Below are 25,142 nucleotides of genomic sequence, written 5' to 3'. Positions count from 1 at the left end.
CGAAATAAGAAAAAAAAACGAAATAAGAAAAAAATTCCAGGATGGAACGAGGTTCGAACCTGGGCCCTCTGTGTGGGAGCCCAGTATTCAACCTCTGAGCCATGCCGGCGCTTGAAACTGCTTTTCAAAAAGGTCCTATACAGGCTTCATGTCGGGAAGGAACCACATTAGCATATGCAATATAGCGTTGTAGAAGAGTAAAATAAGCACCAAGCGTCGCACAACGCGAATTCTGTAACCAGGCGTCACACAATGCGAATTACGCAATGACTAGGTTGTTGAATGCTTCCAACCCATTACAAAGGGCTCTGCCATAATTCTTCGTCGTCATCAGGCACAGCATCAACAAAGTGCGCATAATGCCTTACATGCGTTTAGCAGGTTCCACAGGTCGCCGTAGAATGACGAAAAATGACACAGTGCCTGCTGCCCTACTTCTCAAAAATTACAATGATTTATAGCGTAGTGGGTTCCTCGCAAGTGCACTTGTATTGGTTGCCAAGGAAGCCCATAAGCGCATGATCCATTTCCCCGGGGTCTCAGTAAAATTACAATGATTTATAGCGGAGTGGGTCCCTCGCAAGTGCACTTGTATTGGTTACCAAGGAAGCCCATAAGCGCATGATCCATTTCCTCGGGGTCTCAGTTAAATTACAATGATTTATAGCGTAGTGGGTTCCTCGCAAGTGCACTTGTATTGGCTGCCAAGGAAGCCCATAAGCGCATGATCCATTTCCTCTTGGTCTCAGTAAAGTTCTTCGCCCCCTCCCCCGTCTCTCTCCCACGTCAACGTATGTTATACAGCATGACGGGAGAGAGAAATAGCGACCGGGCGTCACCCAATGCAAATTACATAACTGGTGGGCCGTTTAAAGCTTCCAACCCATTACAAAGGGCTGAGCCATAATTCTTCATCGTCATCAGTCGTCGCGTCAACAAAGTGCACATAATGTCTTACAGACGTGTAGCTGGTGCCTCGTTTCTCCGCAGAATGAAGAATAATGGCTTAGTAGGTGCTTCCCAACTTCACAAAAATTGTGATTTCTGGCGTAGTGGGTACCTTTCCAGTGTACTTGTATTGTAGCCCCAAGAGAGCTTACAACGGCCTCTAGAAACGCCGCTCTTCCAGCTTTCGCTGTGACTGCGCTGCGGTTTCAGCGCAGGCCTGGCGTTTTTTATTTTCTTGAGGTCGCCCGCGCTCCGGTTTTGTTGGCCTCCCAAAGGAAGGCACTACAGGGCCTTGGGACAACGTGAGTGCAAGAGTCCGAGAGGGGCTTGCGTTCTGCGCATGCACCCTGGCGGCTCGGAAGTTTCTTGGGTCCTCAATTATAAAACTCTCTAGTGTTTCGTCGGAGTTGGGATCTACGCCTCCAACCTGTACTTTGACATACAGGGCGCAGTCGACCGTGTTAGCGCGCTTATCTTTTGAGAGAGAGTTTTGTACGTCTTTTGCTTTCACGGCAAAGTTTGCGTTGAAGCTATAGACCGCACGAAGGTCACTTTGCTCGTGCCAGCCGCGTTTGCGAATGGATAGAGATGGTAACTAGAAGAGCCAAAATAGGCGCTAGTTGAAGTAACAACTGTGATACTTCGCGTTCGTCCTGCGTATATCTGTGCGTTCTCTTCGTGCGTCCTTCTTTGTGTTTGGGTAGCGCGCTGCAAGTTTCTAGCTGCTTGCCGTTCTTCCTGTGACATTCCAATTTCTTGCTAACGCATTCATTTCGTCGCCCTTGAGGCGAAACTGTGACCTTTTTTTTTAAACGGTTTCAATCACTGGCGTGGCCCTGAGGTAAAACATCTGTTTGACACGCAGAACGCTTGGGTTCGATTCCGATTTTCCGAACACAACCAGCGACGCCGACGCCGAAACCAGAATTTCTGCGAAACGAGCGCTTTTAACACCATCGCGTTAATAATTCAGAGACCTTATTGACCTGCCAGGATCAACCCAGTGATAAACATCGCGCATGCACGTTTCACCTTCAATGGTTTACCATTTGTACGGTGTGCAAAGGCGGGGATTATTCCATCCTTCTCGGTGCTAATCGTTCATTCGGTTACGCACTAACACAAAGCTAAAGTCACAAACGGGCGCACAAGAGCTGCTCTCTGAGAGCGGATTACCCGCATGATTGGCCGATAAAAACAATTTACAAAATCAATTGATGATAATGAGGGAGTATATAGGCGTACGTATAGTTGAGGTCCTCCAGCGCGCTGAAATTTTATTTCCAATGTTCAGCTAAAGCTGTTCAGTTTCTCTGGCTCGATATGCTCTTTTGTTTCCGATGCTCAGCTAGACGTGAAGTGACGCAACTTGGCAATGGTGAAACACTTCACATCGTCGAAGCTCAGGTATCGCCTCACCAGGCGCCAGCAGTCGTCGTTCAAGTCCTGCAGTTGCATGCCGCAACTGCGGACAGGTGGCGCACACGTCACACATTCCTTGACCACTCCGGTGAGTCGCATGAAGTCGTGCAGCCCTTCGACGCTCCTGAGACGACTTCGCACCATCCTGGCCACATCGGATACGGCGATGCCATCCTTCTCCGCGAGCTCTCTGATTAGGCCTGAAGATCGTGAGACCTTCTCTAACGCGGTGGCGGTGTACCTGTTTGCGATGATATGAGAGATGAAAATAATAAATAGTGAGTATACAGAGAACAGGTGACATGAGTATAAATTGAACCCCAAAATGCAAAAGAAAGAGGGAGAAGCTAATCGCCAATTCTTTTCTAAAGCAACAAGGAAATGCTAGTTTCGCATCATACGGACGCGAATCGCCAATGCTAAGCAGACATTTGGACACTGTTGAAACCGTATTGATTCAGCTGAGGATGCTGTTGTGGCCGGATTGCAGGCTGTTACTCATCGAGTTAGATTACCGTATAAAGAATGGATTGCCCATTATGGTAGCTGCAAAAGCTCACGTGGTGAGATTACGAAAGTTCACTTAACACGTTCGTTGTAAGAAATTCGGGACGTGCAGTAATTCAGAAATGTGAGCCTCGGATTACTGCGAATTATATGCCATTTGAAAGCCTTGATGAAGTCACGAGTTTCGAGCTACGTGTCGTCAAACGAGGCGAATAGGCGAATTCGTATTGCAGTCAATGTTGTCCTAAACTGCATATTACGATGTCACGCTAAGCTTTGTCAGGGAAGGAAGAGTCGTTACGCTTACCACCGAACTGCTGCAGGAACTCGGAAGCTTCATTTGTGAGGTGCAGATGCTGGCCAAAATTGATGAATCACATTAAATTTTGTATGTCGTGCAGCATGGTTTCCAGGCCGCTTAATATACCTTAGTCTACAGATCTCTCTCGCCTGTAAGCTAAATATTTGAAAAGACCGTAATAACACGTATTCTGATTACTAAATAGCATATCTACGATGCTTCGCTTGCGGGCACCGGTTTCACACAAGCATTCATTGTGGGCACCACTACTTTGTTGATAAAATGTTCAGTCACACTCAAGTGCGTTAACCGAAGTGTACTATTCTTTTATATGGAGATATATACTGCAGCACACAGTTGTGGCAGTGACGTGCCCCACGATGAGACGTCACCGCTCTGCAAGATCACGTTAGGTAGGCGCAGTTTCCCTTGGAGTTAAAATAAGTTTCGTCTAGCGAGCTTGCTTGGTTCGAACAAGTCGGCCTTATGCATGGAGCTCGACTTTAACTCAGCACAAGATACATTTTCACGGAGAGGTATTCTTTGAAGAAAAAGGCACCCTAGTCAGTCCTGCAAAACAGAAATGTAGGCGACATACCAATCGAGTTGTGTGGCCTGGTTGAAGGCAGCTGCACGTTCAACTAGGCCAGAGTTCCTCCGCGTCGTTTCCCTGATGGTGAACCAGCAGCGCCTCGCTTCGGCGTCCATTCTAGGGTAGCAGGAAAGCTTGACTTTCAGGAGATTATAGTTGTCACCGATTGCATACGACATCGGCAAAACAAACCCATTGGGTTTCCATCCTTCTCTTTTTCCTGAATAGGACACTCGCGTGATGCACCTACTGAGCGTGACAGTTCTAGCGAGGTGGCCAGTATACGAGAAAGTGTCACTGCTGTAAATCCAGAGATCTGCGATGCTGGTGTTGGCCGAGATGGATTCGATGAGAAGCGTCCAGCACGATGAGGGCGCATCTTCCGCTGCGTCCCCGACGAACAGACTCAGTCTGCGAAGCACGGCTGTCGCACGGAAGTAATTGGCGGCAGAGTAAAACAAACGTTGATCGGGCTCCTGTAAACCTATTGAGAGGGAAGTGAAGTGATTCAACGAAGGCAGTCGCTGTAAAGCGTTTACTTGAGCGCTCGTGCCTCCATGAATATTCATACCTGAAAAGGCACTGAAATGCATCAGGTCTACTTGTGCAGTTCTGTGTGTGTAGGACCCGAAAGAAACGCGTCGCGGTGCATCTGTGTGTGCCAGTGCTTCAAGGACAGGCGGATGTGTTTCATAATATCTTTGGAACACATTGGAAACTTCTAGCTTCCTTAGACACTTATTTCTTGGTAGGAACGCGAAGAAAGTGATCCAGTTGTTCGAATGCCACAAGGAATACGGAAGTGTGAGTTCTTCCAATATTTCGTTAACCGCCAGTGCGTCTACGCAGGAGGTCAATGTTGCCTCTGGTATATTAACAAACTCGTCCCGCAAGCCACCAAGTGAGAGATTCTTTAGGCCGGTACATTCTGCGAGTATCCTGGTGAGGAAACGCACAGTTCTTTCACCACCGCAAAGCCTACCAATTCTAAGCGTGGTGAGCGTGGAGTTACGAACAAGGGCCTCCTCGAGTAGCAGCTCTTCGTGATCCGTTCCTTCGCCGAAAAGGTTCAGATTCGTGACCAATCGGTTGATGCTCACGTATTCTCCGAGAGTACCTGGTGGCTCGTCTGTATTCCAGTTTGCCCACAGTTCAAGAGACGTGAGCGTCGTGTTCGCGGATAGAGCGTCAACGAAGTTCTGCGGCGGCTGGCAGTTTTCGAAACATGCGTGAAAAACCAAGGAAGTAAGGCATGTCGTTGTTCTTAGCAGTGTTGACACGGCGGCCACAAGAGCGTCTGTACTCGGCGACATATAGCAGTTCAGCTCTTCCAGACAGCGAAGCCTTGGGAGTAGTGCTGCGAAATGGGGCTGCACAGTGTCTGCACTAGAAAACTGTACTTTGAGCTTTTTCAGGCGGCAGTTCTCGGGCAGTTCTTCCAAGAATACCTGGGTGTGTACCGTCACCCATTTATATTGCAGTTTGAGGCCGTCGATGCAGGCGTGGGTTCTAAGCAGCCACCGGAGGAACGTGTTTGACCGGTCCAAGTCTGCGTCTGGAGACGGCATCACATCGGGTTCGCCTGGCCGAAAGCAAACCAAGGACAACGAGCCTCCGCGTTTTTGCCGAAGCTCCATGCCGATATCGAAGAGCAGCTCATTGCAGATGGGAAGGTAATCGTTAATGAGACAGACTTGATCGTTGCGCATTGCTGTTGGATTTTTAGCTGCACATTTCAACGGGAAATGCTCCGCTCCGTGGTCACGAAAAAACCTGTCCACCCTTTCTGCAGATGCTGGTAGCAACTGTTGCTTGCCTTTGGCATAAATGCTTTCCATTGTCTTCCTCTGAGGGATTTCCCAAGCCGGCTATCAGATTCAGCCTGCGCAAGAGGATAAGCGGTATGTTCTATGCCTGCTCAGGTTCCGACGTACGCAAATGCGATTGGAATGTTTACAAGTAATGGAAGTACTAGCACAACAAAGTAGCGTAATAGTCAAGCTAAGGTGTGTGTGCAATCGGCCTACTAAAAGTCACGTGACCTCAATATAACACAACGCCATAAATGACGTCATCATGAACGTCACCATGACGTCATAGATAGCCAGTATTTGTGACGTCGTAGTCACATCATTACGATGTCATGCTGACGTTACGTGGTGGCATCATCACAGGACATCGTCGCTTTGTTAAATGTGGGCCTATCACGGAGGCTGTGCAGGACCACGTGAGGTGAGAACGCTTGCTATGCCTCTGATCCTGGAGACAGAGCAAAAACACGTTAAGTTTAGAAAGATTTCAGAGGGGTGGGAGAGGATCAGTACATCGACGGAGAAGAAAAAAGGCTCTTAGATGGAATCACAAAGCAAATTGTGTAGGTCTTGGTGTAGTTATAAATCCTGCGCCTAATGCAGATTCACTACCGTAAAGCCTGAGGAAGTGCTTAGCACGGGCAACGCAGTGTGTCCCTCGGATACCGCGCGCTTGCCGAGGTGGTGGCACGCTCTCTAGCGGCGCGGGTCTCAGCCGTATGCTTCAGAAGCGTTTTTCGAGATTTTAGGTAAATATTGTGAATAATCTTTGGTTGATACTACTTTAGACGTTTTTAGTTTATTTTGCACTGATTTTCAGCATTGCTGGCCACTCTGTGACCATTCTGTGACCATGCGACCATTGCCCACTCCGTGACCATGCGACAGTGGATGGACGACAAGCCGAGCCCCTAATGGGCTATGCACACAAACATCGATGCAGAATCTCAATATTGCGGATGCACACGTGGAGCTTAAACATCATTTATATTGGATCATTAGCCAACAAAAGGCAATGTTCGAGGATCTTAGTGGCCAGGGGCGTAGCCAAGAGGGGCGTTGGGGGGTTCAAACCTCCTTCGATAATTTTCAATTTTGCTTGCGTTTATATACACGCAGACATACAAGCGAACGCACGAACATACATAAAGTATGGTTGAAACCCCCCCCCCCCCCCCGAAAAAATTTCTCGCGACCACCTGTTAGTGACCAATTAGTCGATATTATGAGCTGACATGAGCCATCATGTAGCGCACATTAGGCAACTCTAGGCATCATGCTAGGTCACTGTAGCATCGTCTGCTCTTATTAGTTAGCCAAGATTTGGTCATTGTTTAGGCAGCTGCAGCCACTATTATATATAACTATATTATAATATATATAACTATATTATAATATATATAACTATATTATTGTATATAACTATACTATATGTAACTATTATATATATAAACTATAGTCATCTTTAGAAGAGGGGATTGTGGGCCCGCAACGGTAACATCCGTCATCTTGAGGGGGACGCCTGTACCCTTCGGCAGGGCAGAAGGGCAGTCGTAAACCTGCCCAAGTGTTTGGCTTCGGATAAACAACCGCTACAACCACTGTTGCCTACAACGGCTCACGCAAGTTATGGCGTGTTCTCACTGACGTCACCACCAATGTCTACGAAGTTCCTCATGAGATGATAGCCACTTACAGTGTGAGGTGGTTGAGATGTCGGAGGCCCTGGCGCTCACAAGCCAGCAGCGCTGTTTGCAGGACCAAGTAAAACAGGCGGGGTAGCAGTAGAGAAGGCCATGATACTGCTCGCGCAGCAGCACAGGGAACCCCGCTATCAGCAGGCGCAACACCGTGGCCACGACCTGAGCAGGCTGGTTAGGCTGAATTTGTTCCCGCGGCTTGAACGGAACACTCCGCTGTTCACTATAGATCGGCTGCAATAATCCTGGGCCAGGACACTCGATGACTGCAGTAAGAGCACGTTACAGTTCGAGCTGCTCTGTATATATTAGCCCTGACTCCGAAGACTCGTTTAACACAGGAACACACCTGGTTCGTCCCGTCTCGTCTGAAAGCCCTGGCTCAGTCCGTCCGGTTCCTCAGGCTGAACCACGTAGACGCCTTGACCTGGCTGGCAGCACTAGTTGAGACCGTGCGGCGTACCGAAAGCCACGAGCTTGCTCGCCCCACAATAAATGGTAACTGCCCACTACGGGGGGATTGGCCAGGGAGCCGGCGGTTCATGCGAACGGAAATCTGGAGAAAGAAAAAAGCAGGGCAGAAAATGAACGAAAAAAAATGGCGAGCTTACACGCCTGACTGTCGCTTGCGCAATCCTCAGCAATCCTCCGGTTCACCTCGACATGTATCGTCATCATGAACGGCCTCTACCTTACATGGCATCTCGTGCCGCCTAGCACTTGGCATAGCTGAGCTTAGCGCGTGCAACGCAATAACTATAGGCCGACGCGCGCTGTCTTCGTGCTCTTCTTCATCTTCGGCTTCGCTCCCCGAACATGTGGTCCTGGCGCGCGCTCTCCCGCTGCGCCGATTTGTCCAGCATGGGATGCCACGTTTTCGTTGATGATTAGGCGATCCCTTTACATTAAATCCCCATGCGCCCATACACTGGTCTCAGCCTTGATGTTGATCGTGGTGTATTAAATGCGAAGCATTTCTTGGCGAACTTTGGTACTTTGAGCGTTTGTACCTATCTATCTATCTATCTATCTATCTATCTATCTATCATCTATCTATCTATCTATCTATCTATCTATCTATCTATCTAGCCGCCTACGTCTGGGTGCTCTCATGATCGCCTCCTTATTGGTGTAGACCAAATTGGCATGGGAGGGTAAGACGATTTGACGAATATGACAGCCGGGTCTTGACATGAATAATGTGAAAATCCTCTCGCGCGTACGTCGTCAAACCCTTTCCTCTAGACACGTGTGGCACATACCCGTTTACCACGGGCCGCGGTGTACGGGTATGCGCCACAGGTGATCGATAGTTTGTCTACCCAGGAACGGCGAGCACACACATTGGTAATTTCAATGCGAGAGTTTAAGAAAAACCGACATCGGCAGCGCTGACCCGACGAATGGAAAGAATAAGAATTTGGATCCCAGCAGGGATCGAACCCAAGCATTCTGCGTGGCAATCAGTTATTCTACCACAGAGCCACGACAGGTCTATAAAGTGGTTTGGAAAAACAGCCTCTGTAGGCGTAATGTCGGTTCAACGTCAATTGTGTTTGTGGTGCTGGCTATCTAATTTTACAAGAAAGCAATAAACACTACATATGTACTCCTACATATGTACTCCTACTCCTCTATGAAATGTATCTTTTTAATCACTGTAACAAGTTACCGAACGTCAAGCTTAGGCACATGGCAGGTGCTGAACTACTAGTACTATACCCAAGTACGTGGCACAGACTTCGTAGTGATGCGTGATTGTCTTGGAGAGCGGTGCCAAATGTAAATACCTGGGTTGGATTTCAACTCTAACCTTGATTTTTTATCTACCCTTTATGAAGGTCATGTGGGTTCTTGTACTGCACGCGTTTTTCAAGACCAGCAGTTGGTGAGACACTTAAAGGTTTCGCCGAAAAAAATCAGTTTTATCCAAATAAAAAGCTCTGTACACAATACCAACCACCTAACAACCATAAAAAGATTTACAGTTTTATTCACCCTTTTATGCCATAGTTGCAGTTCCTGTACTTGTTAAATTAGCAAGCATGATGTATGCACACACTGGGGAATGCATCCCACTTGACGACTGTGAACGCAGATTTTGACAATGCTAGCATGATGGGCATTGCAAGGAAAAGTGTGCAAATGTGCTGGGTCACTTCAAGCTTCTTTAAGATGACGGGATGTGCAGCAGCAACATTGCCATATAGAGATCTGTGATGTCAGCGCAGACTACCACACGAAGCAACGACCAGCAGATTACCTGCAAGATTGGGTAATTTGCATGCGCTACCATTTGAACAGCCTGACGACAAGAGGCGCAAGCTTTATCAACAAACATCTCGATGATGCCCCCCTTCCCTCGCTGTGTGTATGATTAAAGGGACAGACAACTGGTCAGAACATGTGATCAGATCTTGGTGGAAATGAAAAGACCGTGAATTCTAGTGACAGAGTCAAGCATTCTTTCTGCAATCTCAGTAGGTTTATGTTTTTAAATCAGGTTTAAAAGTCAACAAAGCAGGTATGTTGCACAGCCTGGTGGAAGAGCATTGAAGCTTGATTGTGGAGTTGTTCACTTTGCTGTACGTAGTTTGATGCTTTAATGTGCACCGTAATTAATGCTCAAAATTATTATTATTATCCATCTCCCCTCTATTCTGTACTCATTATGAGGTAAAAAGGAGTTCAATTCTAAGTGGCTCTGCCTTCATGGCAACTCGTGGAACAGTGGAACATGCAGAGCCGTGGCGCAGAGTGTACGCACACGCAGCAAGCCTCTGCGCAAACACGAACCATTCTCGTGCTCACCCCACACTGTTTGCGGCATGTGTTGTGTTTGCGACTTCATAGTTGCCACAGACCAAAAAAATTTGATTATGACTGCTTCACAGCGTTTTCCGCGGCACCATTTAATGATTACACAGTCTGACTGATGAGCTTTCAGTTGCGCTAAAGAAAACAGGTACCACAAAGATTGGTTGTCAGTCCCTTTAAAGGGACCGACAACTGTTCCCAACGTGTGATTAGATCCTGGTAAAAATGAAAAGACAGTAAAATATAGTTACAGATTCCAGCATTCTTTTCGCGTTGTCAGTAGGATTTATATTTTCAAATCGTGTTTAAAAGTAACAAAAACCGGTATGTTGCACAGCCTAGCGGAAGAGCCTTGAAGCTGGATTATGGAGTCGATCACTTTTTGCTGTGCGTAGTCACGTAGTCTCATGCTGTCATGCGCGCCACAATGAGTCCTGAAAATGGGAGTGTGTATATTATTATCTATCCCTGCTCTATTTTGCACTGCTTACGAGGTAAAAGGAGTTGCATGGTGAGAAGCGGCGCTGCCTTCGCGGTAACCGGTGGAACATGTCCAGCCGCGGCGCATGCGCAGCAAACCACCACGCTCCAATGCGAACCTCTCTCACGCTCACTGTTTGCAGCATGGGTTGTCACTTGTGTTAACGACTTCATATTCGCCGCAGATTAAAAAATTCTGATTACAAATGTTCCACGGCATTTTCCACGTTACCGTTCTGTGATGAGTCACTCTCACCGGTAAGCTTTCCATTGCACTAAAGAAAATGGGCACCATAAAAATTGATTGTCGGTCCTTTTAAAGACGTCACGCTGTTACATGCTTGTCACACTTAGACCTTGTATGGAACACCATGGCACAGATTTTGACAAGCTTTCGCTTGAGTGTCCATAGAAATGAAAAAATTTGGTCCCTTTAGCTAATGCTTAAGAAATCATAGGCAAAACTCTGTGCTCTCATGAGGCTTATCAAATTGCATTTGAACTATTGGTTATTCAGATTTCAGTTACCTGTGTGCCCTTAATTTAATTCACTCTAAAATTTCATTCACTTTTTGACTGGACAAAAATAGTACTCTTGCTTAAACATTTCGCATCTGAATTAACTGGCTTGACCGAGTAATAAAAAGAAATTGAAAATGTCATGCATAGAGCAAGTGGCAAAGTGCTTTTTGAGCTGTTATCATAAAATAGTTCGAATCTGCACACTGGAAGAATGTTGTCGTAATGTAAATAGAATACTGTGCAAAATATAAAATTCAGGTTGAATAATGCTTTGTCTCTACAGCAGCGCGATGCTTGGTGGAAGTGCAGGTAACCTCAGAATTTTTTCATGGCCTGCATTCATGTTGTAAATGTAATTGGGCACATGATGACTGTAGTTTTGCCTCTATTGTCATCAGTTGTGCTTCTGTCATGTGGTTGTGTGGTGCTGTTTGCCATGTAATGTTTATCGGGCTTATCGCCTGTTCATTTGTGGCCTTCAGCCACAGTGAAAGTTCTATTGAGCTTTGACAGAACCTACTTTGATTTTCCAGCAAAAAACTGCAGTTCAAGCGTTCCTCCACCACTCCTGGAGCTGCTCAGGAAGACGATCAGAGATCTTGAAACCCAAGCACCAGAAGATGTGCTCGTGTTTATATGCAGTGCATACAGTGCAGAGAGTTCCAGAAACAAAATAAAGCACTCACACGTAAGCAGGCAGATTCTCCATTCTGGCACAAATACCGCAAAGGCTTAGTTACTGCCAGTATCGCACATTTGTGCATGAATAAGGCTAGAGCACTTTTGAAAATGAAAGGCCCTGTTGACATTGAGCCTTTCATGGCCCAAATTTTTAGGCCCCGCAATGTAGCCACAGCAGCAATGCGGATGGGCATTTCAAAGGAGAATAGTGCTCGCCTGATGTACGAAAGGTACCAAGAGGCTCTCGGGCATCAAGTGAAAGTTGAGCCGACAGGGCTCATCCTGTATGAGCAAATTCCATTCATTGGGTGTTCGCCTGATGCACGAGTTTTATTTTTATGTTGTTGTTGTCAAAGAAAGGAACTTTTGTTAGAGATCAAATGTCCTCTAAGACTTCAGAATTCATACAGTAACTTTGAGCAGTTAAGGCCCAAGTTGGAATATTTAACTCAGCTCAATGTGCAGATGGGCATTTGTAAGGCTCCAGAGGCCCATTTTTTTGTTTTTTGCAGTGAGAGGGAATTCTGCTGCACAACAGTGCAGTATGATGACAATGCATTTCAAACATTTAAGGATCTAATGGTAGATTTGTATAAGGTACACATAATTCCAGAGCTGCTTCGCAGGCTGAAAGGCTAAGTACATGCTTGTAGTAGTTGTAGGTAGACATAGCAATGAGCAGGTGGGTATCAAAATGGCATGGCGCCTGATACAGCACTTCCAGTCCAGGGCCTTTGCTGCTCCTTGCAGCCTGCTGTGCAGTGTGATCGGGGAAGAATTGTACCCTTTTGTGTCATGTTTCTTATCAGTTGTCCAGTGATCGCGTTCTTAAATTCTTTTGCAAATGGATAGAAAATGCTTTGCATTTCACAGAATGGAAGCATGCAAATGTAAATGGGTAGTGATCGTGAATGAGACTGAGAACTGTGACGGGTGGGTCCCAAGTGCAGCAGCCAGTATATATAAAAGTTATGCTGTGTAACAGGTAGAAATTTTGGTGAATACGGTCAGTATAGAGTCTTTGGGCAGCAACAGTGGCTGCCTCACATTCACTCAGACATAAAAGCACATGGTGCCAAATGTCGGCATATGTTGACAAATAGCACGGCCTCCTCTACTGCGAATGGCTGTGAGGACTTCTGATAGTAGAAGTGCTCTGCGCAGTCAAGTGCACCAATTTAGTAGTTGCATTGTGTGCTTGCTGTAAAAATGTGAAAAATGCTGAGTGGGCAAGAGGCCACAGGAACAAAACACTCCCTCAGCGATTGGTATCTGCTACGACAGGGGTGTAGCCAGAAATTTTTTTCGGAGGGGGGCACCTCCTTGATCTGAAGTGGGGGTCGGGCAGGCAAATGTGATCGAGTGTCATTTTGAGCTCTATTTCAAGGCAAAAAAAATTTCGGGGGGGGGGTGCCCCCCCCCCCGGCTACGCCATTGTGCTACGACGTAAAACAATCTATGTTGCTTTTGAAATGATGAGTGACATGGTATGGTGTCTGCTATTTTAGGTACTCTTAAAAGCAGGCACGTAGCCAGGATGTTTTTTCGGGGGGGGGGGGGGGGGCAAGGCCTAATTGTTCGAAAGAAAGTCTTTCCATGGCAAAAAGAAAAAAAAAGTTGCCCACAAATATCGAAGCCTGGACGAATTTCGAGGGGGGGGGGGGCTTCCTTTGCCTACGTGCCTGCTTAAAAGTGTTCACTGCCAACACCTTTGATTTGCACTTGAAAGAAACGCCTTGAAACAAAGTGTGATTCAATAGAAGTGCCAATGTACAAGTTTTACTACATGGATGCTTGTCATTCTGCTGTCACAGTCTGGCTGCTATACTTGAATGTTAGTTAGAAAGTGACACTCAATAAAGCAATGCTGTAGCCACAACTGCACCAAGTGTATCACTGCTATGCAAAATATCAGCATTTCTGCCTGTATGGATGTAACATTTATTTTCTGATCTGAGGTAAAAGGTGCAAAGATGACAATGGAAAAGAGACGCACACACAGGACGCCACTTCCAACAATGTTTACTCCGGGAAGTGACACCCTGTGTGTGTCTCTCTCTTGTCCGTCGTCATCTTCGCACCTTTTACCTTGGATCATGCAATACCAACACGCCCAGTTGTCCACCCTAGCATATATTTTCTATCAGCTTATTGTCATATGGCCTATGGTGGTGCAAATCACACTTGAAACTCGCTTGACTGAGGCATGCTGTTTATTAATTCAGTCACATTCAGAATACGCTGTACATAAACAATGACCATAGCATGCACTATAGTTGATAAGGCAGAAGCTCAAAGGAAGGTGGAAGCTTGACAAGATGAAAAATCATTGGACAAGGAGTGTCGCTGGAGCACACACTTCGACAAGTGGTGTTGTCTTTTTCAAGGCAGCTACCGCCTACCTTAGTGTGTATGAAGCATACACAAGAACGCTCTAATGCAGGCGGTTGCTGCCTCGAAAAAGACAAGACCACCTGTCGAAGTGTTGGCTCCAACGACACCCATGTCTAATGGTTTTTCATTTATGCAGGGTATGTAGACATTTCCTCACAAAAATCTATGCTCTGCAATTATGGGCGGTGAGAGGTTAGTAATTCCTGCGACTACCACCATTATATCATCCAGCTGTCCTATCATGCCCCAAGGAACTCTGGTGGTTAGTATCTTGAAAAGCTTGAGCCGCTGGATCACTCTTTCAACGTGTACACCGGCAGACGCAATTTTTTGTGTGCGCAGTGCATCGCCTTTGGACAGCTGCTTTTGCTTTTTTTTTAATGGTGGCCTGATGAGTTCAACAAGGTGGTCTGCACAAATGCTGTCGATCAAAAAGCCGCGATCAGCCATTACTGCATCGGATATTGGATCCAAGAGGCTAATAAGCCCACTCTGCTCAAAAATTGATTTATCTGATGCCCTTCCCCCATAACCATCACTGATATGAGCGATCAGCCCAGCTGGTGTCACAGAAATCATGTATTTAGCCGTAAAAGTTTTCCTATAATAAGAATAGGACTGAATTGCACACCGGAGACAGCTTGGCTGACCTACGGGAATTTCAGTACAGTCAACCACCACTCTGACGTTACTAAAATTCCTGAAGGATTTCGGCATATGTTCAACAATCTCCTCTTTTGGTGGCAGGCACACAACTCCTTTAAGAATACCAGCCAACACTTTATAGTGTCCGCAATGATGCTTCCACACTGCTGTGGCGAGCAATTAAACAAATGCGCCAAGAATGCATTTGAGACGTTGTGCTTGAGCTTCAAAAGTGTGAGCACAACCCTTTCCTTGCTTTTCATATGGTGCTTTTGAGACAGAGGTCGCACTTTCGTGAAACAGCCTTCAAGAGCAGTCAATATTTCGATTGATGACAGGCCTGTGAATGTGTTGACGTTTGTGTTGTTAACTGTGTCTATAAATTTATGGCCCAATTCTCCTGATTGAACTTGCACTGCTGCCGATTTGGTGTTGCGAAACCCTGATGCTAGTTCAATGAGGGCATCCACAGCTTCTCTTTCTTGTGTAGAATACAACGTTGTAGTCTCTTCACTGATGTGTTGTGCCGAAGGCCCTCTGGAAAATTCCTGTAGAAAGATAAAGATAACAAAGTGCATATGCCTGATCATCCGAGCAGACTTTTCATTATAATATAGCAACTGTCTCTTAGAGATGGCAAGTTTTACCAAGGTGACCACCCACCTCATGCACATTAGGAAGCTGCAACGTGTGTGTGCTGTGTGTGTGCAGCCTGTCTATGAATATGGATCAAATCATGATCCCCGTACAGGCAAAAACCACAAAACTAACTTACCATGCACGATTCGGCATCTTCATGGGTGATTGCATTGGTAGCTTCATTTGCATTGACATCCATCTGTTCATAGCTTTCCTGAAAAAAAATCAAGACACGCTCAAAAGAATGATGGTTGTGGCAGTGGCATCAGATAGCCAGAACTCTAATTACTGGTATGCTGTTGTCGGCACTTTTCATTTTATTTGACAGTGAATGCCCATACTGCTGGCTTTCTTCATTCTGGAATAAACAGCATCGCATAATTTTATTTTTACGCCACATTTCTACGAGTGAAACTTACCTTCGCTGAACGTTGGGCATGTCTGTGCTGCCTGCCGGTGGCCAAGTCTTTCAGCCGAATGGCTTTGTTTTCGTCGTACGTTGAAGACTTAGGTAGGTTTTCTGACGGCACAGCTGTCCCTTTAAGTCTCCTCCTCTTGCACTTGAAATTTATGAAATAAAATCGTTTTCTAGGTATCCTTTTCTGTGTAAACGTTTCAATCAAGATATAAATTTTAACATGTGAACTGTCAGGGCGTTTTTTTTTCTTTTTTTTTTGCTTCGACGTTACCTTGAACAATATTATTTCACTCAAGCATTTGTTCGTAAATGCGTTGACAACATCTTGTCATTTCACAGAATCCTTTTGCCAAGCATATCGTAGAGTGGTTTTCTCAAGTGTTAACCAGTATCGCGCATTTCACCTGCACCATCCAATTCATGGGCAATTATCACTTGCGAGCACACGTGCCACTAGCTAGCTTTGAACACCAGTGTCGCACAGCCGCTATCGGCGAAAGTCAGATGCGATCGCAGGATGCTGTATCCTCCAGACACCGCGAACATAACGGAACAGAATGGGGCCGGCATGTCCGCAGTGTCTCGAAGGGCAACGACCGACCATTCGCCCTTCATTCCGCTCGCCATACCCCAGCTAGACCCTCGAACGACGAGCGAATAAACTCAGTTGCTTGTACAGAACGCCTTTTATTTCGCCGACCTCAGAACACAGACTGCGTGAGTATATCTAGCACTACAAAATACAGGCTCCGACGCCACGCTGCAAGCACGCTCACAGTAACCCTGCAACGGTTCCCATTTATTCCAGCTTTTTTATCTATAAGACAGTTGATGTCGTTTGAGTAGAGTAACGGATATGCAGCGCAGCGAAATACGCCTACTCACCTGGAAAAAAGAAGTCGCCTTTCGTGAAGTGCCGTGAACAAACGATCATCGTCGGAGTCACTTCTTTGCCGATGCGTAGGTTGGCTATCCACGCCGCTCTTCTTCGCCGTTCACTCGGAAAAGAGGGAAACTTATGAAAAGACACTGTCCTATCTTTCCACCTCGCCGACGTGCATTGCGGGACGCAGCAAAACTGCTTCGCAGTTCTTTTATTCTCGGCTGACGACGAGGCCATCGGACGCAAATGCTCCCGCACGTGCGAAAATGAGTGTTGTCTGTAGCATGGATATAGCATGGACCTCAATAGGCTGGTTCGCGCTCTCTCCGCTATGTGGCGTATTGACTCAAATTATTCGCGAATAGCTCTCGCGCGCGCGCCGTTTTTTTTTTCATTTTTCTTTTTTTTTGGCGTGAGCGGGCTTCCTCTCCCACTTCTTTTTTTTTATGACCCCTTCGTCCTCGTGCTGCGCCGTGCAGTGCGCCGGGCGCTTTCCTTTTTTTTTCTTTTTTTTTTTGCAGAGCTGCTGGTGATTCCACCGAAAGGAGCGGGCAGGAAAAGAAAGCGTGTGGAAGTCAAGTGCGAGCGTCCCAGGATAACGATCAAGACGGCGGGAGGACAAGTAATACCGGAGGTCGAGAGGATTCGAGTGCTCGGGCTGCTCATCGAGCGAAACCGAGTCAACGGTGAACAAGCTCGCGGGTAAAGCGGCCGCGGCAATGAGGCTCATCAAGAGGGTGTCCAACAGAAGAGCGGGAATGAAGGAGGAGAGCCTGACTAGGCTCGTTCAATCCTTTGCAGTTAGCCACATAACGTACGTGGCGGCCTTCCACAACTGGAGGCCGAGTGAACGTAACAAGATAGACGCCACCATACGCATGGTGTATAAGGCGGCACTCGGTCTCCTCGGGAGCACGAGCACCAAAAAATTCATGGCTCTGGGAGTCCACAACACGCTGGACAAAATAGCCGAGGCACAGAGAACGGTGCAACTCGAGCGTCTCTGAAACGAGAACCGGGAGACAGATACTGCGGGACCTTGGCCTCGAGCAGAGGGAAGGCGAGCAGCAGAACGACGTACGTACCTATACCGGATAGCATCAACAGAAAACTCAGGGTCTGCCCGATCCCGAAGAACATGAACCCCGAGCACAACAAGGAGCGGAGGTTGGCAAGGGCCAGGGCTCTCGTGGACCTCCACGCCAGAGAAGAAGGCGCCGTCTACGTGGACGCGGCAGAGTACCAAGGGAGCAGCGACGCATACGCGGCGGTGGTCGTCGGAGCATCGACGGGTGCAACGAAGACCGCAGCGAGCGTCCGGACTCGAGAAGCGCACAGTGCGGAGGAGGTGGCCATTGCCTTGGCCGTCTCCGACCCCGAATGCACTACAATGCTGTGTGACTCTAGAACGGCAGTGAAGAACTACGCCAAGGGTAGGGTATGTAGTGAGGCCGCGCGCATACTGCGCAAGGTCGAAGACATCGGACGCAAAAGTGCTGCAGTGATCAAGTGGTTTCCGACCCACGTGGGCAGTGATGTGTCGGAACGTGGGAACGCGAACCACAATGAGACGGCCAATGTGGCCGCGCGAGGACTAACCAACCGCGCGGCTGCAAGCACGGCCGACTCGGAGTGTTGGTCGCGGTACAATGATTATGACAGGATGACCACTTTCAATAAAATAGTCAAATGGTACAGACGGAACAGGCAGACTATGCCGCCACCTCACCCGGGGCTTGCCCAGAGGAAGGCAGTGTTATACAGACAATTACAGACGGGGTCCTTGCTCACCCCGGTGCTAGCTAAGTACGTGTGTCCGAGTGTGTACGCCAGTGACGTGTGTAGACTGCGTGAAGGAGAGAGCTACCGTGGCTCACATCCTTTGGGACTGTAGAGTAAATCCGAGAGAAGCTAGTGAGAAGACGACGATCCCGCCGCAGCTAGAGGCTGCAACGAGGATCTACGATCAAGACACACAACTCAAGGCCGTCCAGCAGGTCTCGGCAGCTCTAGAGAGACAGCGACCGAGCGAAACCGAGGAGAAGGGGGGCAGCGCCCCATGGAAGGGGGCCGCGGCCCTCTCGGACCCGCGGAGTAGCTCGGGAGCAAGGCCTCGAAGAGCACAACGCACGAGACTGACGGCCGCGTCGCGATGAAAGCTCGTCCTCCCTGCGTGGAGGGAGCCTCATCATCTCTGCAGGCATTTCATAAAGTTGTTCTCTCTCTCTCTCCGCTGCGCGTGCTGCGCCGTGCGTTTGAATGCACGCAATTTGCAATCAGGCATTCTGCAAATACTGCAGTCGTGCAGCATGTGCCAGAACGCAAAAGAATGAATTGCACTCACAACAGAAAATATCTTTGGTCTCATTTTATTGTCCTCGTTTTCGAAAATAAACATTTTCATCAAATGTGGTGCGATACAGGCTCAGTAGGTTAACAGAAGTGATCAACAGGAGATTAACATACACGTTTTCATGATTACTAAACAACACGAAGTTCTCGGCAAAGTTAAGAACTTAAAGAACAGTGGGATAAAAAATAACATAACACTAGGGCACATATCAAAAAACACAATTTTTATACTGACAAAAATGCAGAAGAGCTTCTGATATATGCGCACGATATTGCTCAAAATTATCATAACTAACAAAATTGAACATGCACTGCAATACAAAAACAATGAAAGCAGCTGAAACACCTAAAAATAGAATAATAATGTAAAGATCATTTTAAAGATGTCAAAATGAACTTCACATATAGTACAACTAATATCGGCCGCACTTTATTGACTACATTTCCAAAAACGTTGATTTTCATAAAACTGGTGATGATAAACGCGGAGAAAATGAACGGATGATATCGGAGGATTCATGGCATCTCTTCTTGAAATACGCCAATGCTGCAATTCAGCTTTTCTCTGGGCGCACCGATCAGCTGTGTGGCGTTCCGGAATACTTTAAAAACGCTTCCACCCTGGAGAAAAGGAACAAGTTCCAATCAGATAAAGAGCGCCGTCGACTCGTGCAAAAGTGAACTCGTTTGTTCGTCTCAGAGCAGCAAAAGTTTTCATACATCTACCTAATGTCTCACAAACGTGGTTATAGGCGATGGCCACTAATTAGCCGGAGAGAAATCCAAAGCACACACTCAAGCACGCGCTTCTGTGAGAGTTGTAAACCTGTAACTATAGTTACGTCGCATGGGCTTCATGTCCGCTGCTTGTTCGTATAACGATTTAAACGCAGCATCGTGCCCTTTTCAAATGAGTTATTTTTGAAAACATTAACTGTAGCCCCACTGCAGAGAACATCTACTCGGTATGGACGTGAATTCAAATTCACAATGAAAACCGCGACTCAAAGGGCACGCTCACCTGTCGTTCTTTTGGGGGCCAGCACATATATTCCGGGACTTGTTCTTGAAGTATTCGAGCAACGAAGCACTATGCACGAACAGCGCGAGTCGTAAAACGTCGCGTCGCACAAGCACACAGCGAGCGAGCACCATGAAACGGACGAGCGACGCCGGCTAACGCACGCCTTACCAACGCCAGACACAGAACTTGCTAACGGTTTCCAAAGTCGGCGGCGCCAGCAAGGCGGCGGAAAGCGCGCCTCCCGGAGGAGAGGGAGTTGATCCCGCCAGAGGTTGGAGAGAGTTGGGAGAAAAGAGAGGGAACGCAGCTTTTAACTCTGACCCAGTCCATGGATGGCGCCTCAATTTGCCATACCAGTCACGTGGGTTTCTTTCACTGGCCTGGCGCGCGTTTTCCCCTCTCCGCTAGCGAACTCTCACGACAGAGGGCGCGTCAGTGCTGTGCCCGATAAAGTGCCCGATTCCGTGACTTTAATAGGACGCCCGAGCGAGCGCAGTTTCGCCTCCTCAAGAATTCTTGCTCCGTGGATTCAGCACTAGATAACTGCACGGCACATGGACGGTAACAACATTAAGCAAGGTGAAAGTGTACTGCAGCAACCTTTATATTGAAGCTTGCGTCGGCACATCGACATTCCATAGCGTGAGACACGTTATGTCCCATCTTTTCCCACCAACATCCACACACCGTCCGGCACTTCATCCGAGTCCCATGCAGCTGGCCTACGAGGGCGCCGGGGACCGCCGGTCATCCTGCGACGCCGGCGTCCTGGCCTGCTCGTGGAGTCGTTGGAAGATCTCGGCTTCCATACAGCGGTTGAAGTCGTCGTGGTGTTGGTAGTAGCGCAGGTGGCGTTGGCGGCCGAGCACTGATGGGCCGTCGGCAGGGACGCGGTGGCGTTGCGTGCGCGCTCCCAGGCGGCGCGGCGAATCGCGTGGCTGGTCCGTAACACGAACGCGACACTGACCACGGCCCAGACGAGGAGCACTGAGGCTAGCAAGACGACGTTGAATCGCGTCCTGTTGGAGTCCGCAGATCCCCTCCATCCTGGAGCCCGCTCAGCACAGTGTATGGACGGCCTGGCGCCGTCATCTTGGGCTCCTACTGCGGGGCTCGATGGCGGGACGGCGATTCCCGGAGTGCCATGGAGCGGGACGACCGCTGGATCAGCTGCAGGCTCTGCAGGAGTCTGGGCGGCCTGATGCGGAGAGTTGCAGGGCGTGGCCGGAACAGTCGCGCCTTTATCGCCCGGCGACCTGGAAGGAAGCCCTGCAGGAACGGCACTTGGAGCCTGCGTCGCCATGGCGTTTCCTTTCTTCTTCTTCTTCTTCGGTTCACGAGCATACTGGCGTGGTTTTCAGAACAGAAGGAAAACATTGATTGATTGATTGATTGATTGATTGATTGATTGATTGATTGATTGATTGATTGATTGATTGATTGATTGATTGATTGATTGATTGATTGATTGATTTAGTTGACAGGATGAAAATAGTTTTATTCAACATCGAAATTTTACGATGTATACGTGAACTCAAGAAGGGGAATTGTTTCGAGGAACTCGATTCTTTGTTGGATACAGCCAAACGAATCCAACAGAATAAGGAAAGCAGAGGGGACATGAATTGTATTTAACTGCAGTCTAGTACCTACGGCGTAATATGAAGTGAATTAAAGTTAGCGAACACCCACCATTTTCGTCGGTAGGTGCATGAGTAAAGGGCACGAGGCACGCGCCCAACGACGGAAAGTTTCGATGACGCGAGAAGTGGGAAATTCCTCGAGGGTAAGCACCTCCGCCACGTCGACACACGCGATTGGCCGGAGGAGGGCTCGCGGCACGCTACCCGAGCAGTGGAGAAAAACCCAGCAAGAAAGAACGGGGATTGTCTGTGGAACACCGTTCGAAGCAGGTCGAAGAAGCCAGCGTCTCACGGGTGAAGAAAGCGCCGGGAGGCGGGTCCGGAGATGCAGCACTAAGAGTCTCTGTCGTCCTCGGCTACGACCGGGGCTACCACGGACTCGCAGCATTCTCGTCACAGCGGGTTCCCGAAGCACCTGCAACGCTTCACCTTCGCTGGCAGAACGACTCGGACCTACAAGGCAGACCCCAGGGTGCCACGTCGTCAGATGGGCCACAGACGCACTTGGAACAAGGGACCGAGGAGGCAGCTAGGCCTAACCCGTCCGCTTCCGTGTTGGCCATGACGACGACCGGGAAACCGGCATCAAGTGGTTCGTCCAGTTGCTGCTGAGCAGCGACGGCCGCAGGAACTGAGCAAGAGCATCGACGGCGAGCACGACGCAACATGGACGACAAGAGGTCGACTTTGACGGCGCGCCGACTGTGCAACAAGTAATTACGCTACTCTTCGGACTCTACTGCAGGACCAGTGTGGCCAGACTGCTATAGTAGTCAGGGACTGATATTAGCTAAAGAATTAGCTTGACGAATTTTATTCGCAAGTATTTGTTGAGTGTGTGAATTTTGTGTGAGGTTTGGCCGTGTTGTTTAAGATAAAGTGTGTTTGCCGTGCCACCTCCGACTCCAGTCTTTCTCTCAATTTCCATCTCTCGCAAGCGCTCCCGAGAAAATGTGACAGTGGGATCCAAACCCAAACCTTCCACTATAGTGCCTAGAATATTCTAGGCACTATACTTCCACTTACGCGTCCGATGCTTTATCGAAGGTTGTGTGTTCGTATCCAACTGATGGAAAGGGCGAGTTTTCGTCCACTTCAATTCATTTCAACTTACTCCATAACTACTACACTACATGCAGTTAAAGGAAACAATTAATTTCTGCTATGTTTCCTTACCCTAATTGTCTGTCGGATTTGTTTGGTTGTGTACATACCTCACACGTGCTGGGGTGCACGATGCATTCACGAGTCACGTAGGCAAAGGGCGCATTACGTGTGATACGCTGTAACATTTCAATGAATTTGTCTTCCCACAACCACCATGGTGGGTCTTGCAGAGAAAGCCAGGCCTGTGATCGATTGCATGAGTGTATTGGCAAGTCCCACGTCTTTCTGTAGTCTTCTGGGTATTATTTATTAAGGTAAAAATCCTTACAAGCCTCATCAAATGCGAAAATTGACCGGCGATCTGCGTCTTCAAGATTGCCCTTCAAGATTCCATGCCCTGAACTTCTAGCTTATTTGGATTTTCATTCGTCTTAGTTTGAGTGCCTCTTTTTTCACTGACTGTGCCACATTAAGTTTCACTCTTTTTTGTAGTTCCGTTTTGTCTACGTTGTCTACGTTGTTGTATTATCATCATCATCAGCCTTGCTAAAACGGCTGCTTGGGCGAGTTGGTTCATAATTAAGTGTGTGTCCTTCCTAAATGTCCCGTCTTTTTTGCGCTGGTAAATCTATCTTAATCATCAGCCTGTCTTATGTCCGCTGCAGAACGAAGGCCTCTCCCAATGTTCTTCAACCCACCAAGGAAGACACTAAGGACTAGCCAGCGCGCAATGGAACGAAAAATGATAGGGGTGACCTCTAAAAGACAGGAAAGCAAAAGAGTAGATCATAGAGTAAATACGGGTAGTCGATATCTCGGTAGATATTAAGAGGAAGAAGTGGACCTGCGCAGGTCATGTCAGGAGAAGGGCAGATAACAGATGGGCACTCAGAACATCGGAATGGATACAAAGAGATGGGAAGCGGGCCGTGGATAGCAAAGGGTTAGGTGGGGAGACGAAATTGTTGTGTAGTTTAATCAGTCCTTACAGCTTATCTCAAGCCTCGAGGTCATGATTTCTTTTTTTTTTTTTCGAGGAAGCCGGGATAATTCTACCTATAGTAATGGGTCAAGAGCAACAGCGCAGGAATGCGAAGAGACGAAAGAAGTGCGCGCGCCTCCCGCTCCATGGAAAGAAATATATTATTTCCTAAATTTGTCGTAAATACTATTTTATATAAAGAATCGCGCCTGCCTTCTCTTCTTACGCAATTGCACACCCTAACAGTACGAACCTTCCTAAAGATATGTGCATCACCATAGAGAAGGTCGCAGTACGATTTATTAATCAGCCGACACCATTTTTTTAACAATTAGTGATCTAGGTTACGGATTCCGCAAGTCATTTTCGCGCAGAAACTGCCTCTCTGTCCCGACGTCGGAGAGGCCGGCTACGTGCTATATAGTTCACGCCCCGAAGGTCCTAGTTATTCTATTCCACGGGTTTACGAAAAAAAACAATGTGTTCTTGCGCATAAACTGTATGCTTGAGCAGGAGGTGCTATCTTTAGATTTTAAAAAGAATTTAGCACAGCTGAACGAGCGTTGCTCTGTTAAAATCGTACAAAAATAAAATGGGGCAGCTACACGCTAGTGGTGCAATACTGAGGAAAAGCTGGAAGCGTTCCCTTCTCGTTTCTCTCCTACTCAAACTCAATTCCTTTTCCCATACCTTTGTTATACTACACTATACAAGGTTATGCTGTGCTTTACTCTCTTCCCTCCTCCTTTCCCTCCTCGTCGCCCTCACTTCCCTTTCCCACCCCCTTGCTATACTATGCTACTAGCGTGCCTGGATAACTGAGTGGTTACGGCGCTCGCTTTCGGATCGTGGGTACGCTGGTTCGAGTTCCGGCTCGCCAAGAATTTCTCTATTTCTTTCTACCTCTCTTTTTTTCTCCTCTACTCGTTCACCGCCCATCAGAGCTATTGCATCATACGCCGTTCGAATCGGCGCACGTGTTCTGGAAGCGAAACCGGAGATCAAGAAGAGGACGAAGAGGAAGAAGACGACGAAGGAAGCGCGTGCCGGTTCATGATGATGATAATTTCTGTTCATGACTGAAGGAGTTTCTCCGAGCTTAGCCAGCTCCGCGATAAAAATTCACGCCGAAGCCCCTCTGGAAGTTGTCTGAGTGACGCGTAAACGTTTCGTTCCATTGCATGGAAGGGGGCCATCCCTGGAACGCCGTTTTCGGGTTGCATCTTCATGGCGCCTTTCATCATCTCTCTAGAACTCGTTCTCACACCATAGAA

General features: G+C 47.7%; 1 protein-coding gene and 1 pseudogene across 1 annotated transcript; one reads left to right on the top strand and one right to left on the bottom strand.

The window, feature by feature from the left end:
- The window catches only part of LOC119398575 (uncharacterized), a 172,514-nt pseudogene extending 150,123 nt beyond the window's left edge, over nt 1–22,391 (top strand).
- Nucleotides 1,926–4,874, bottom strand: LOC119400648 (uncharacterized). Its single transcript, XM_037667680.2, has 2 exons — nt 3,777–4,874; nt 1,926–2,611 (listed from the first exon to the last, which is right to left on the bottom strand). The coding sequence occupies exons 1-2, from the start codon at nt 4,361–4,363 to the stop codon at nt 2,293–2,295; spliced, it is 906 nt and encodes a 301-aa protein (XP_037523608.2). The 5' UTR covers nt 4,364–4,874; the 3' UTR covers nt 1,926–2,292.
- Nucleotides 22,392–25,142: the final 2,751 nt, after the last annotated feature.

Source organism: Rhipicephalus sanguineus, chromosome 7, assembly GCF_013339695.2.
Source record: "Rhipicephalus sanguineus isolate Rsan-2018 chromosome 7, BIME_Rsan_1.4, whole genome shotgun sequence".
Taxonomy (NCBI): domain Eukaryota; kingdom Metazoa; phylum Arthropoda; class Arachnida; order Ixodida; family Ixodidae; genus Rhipicephalus; species Rhipicephalus sanguineus.
Note: the sequence above shows the minus strand (reverse complement) of the source record. Positions and strands in the feature narration are given on the sequence as shown.

Excerpts from the sequence above, each read along its gene's own strand:
- LOC119400648 (XM_037667680.2), bottom strand. The coding sequence starts at position 4,363 with ATGCATTTCAGTGCCTTTTCAGGTATGAATATTCATGGAGGCACGAGC. Across the intron at positions 2,612-3,776 it reads CAGGCCACACAACTCGATTG|GTACACCGCCACCGCGTTAG; the intron begins GTATGTCGCCTA and ends CATCGCAAACAG.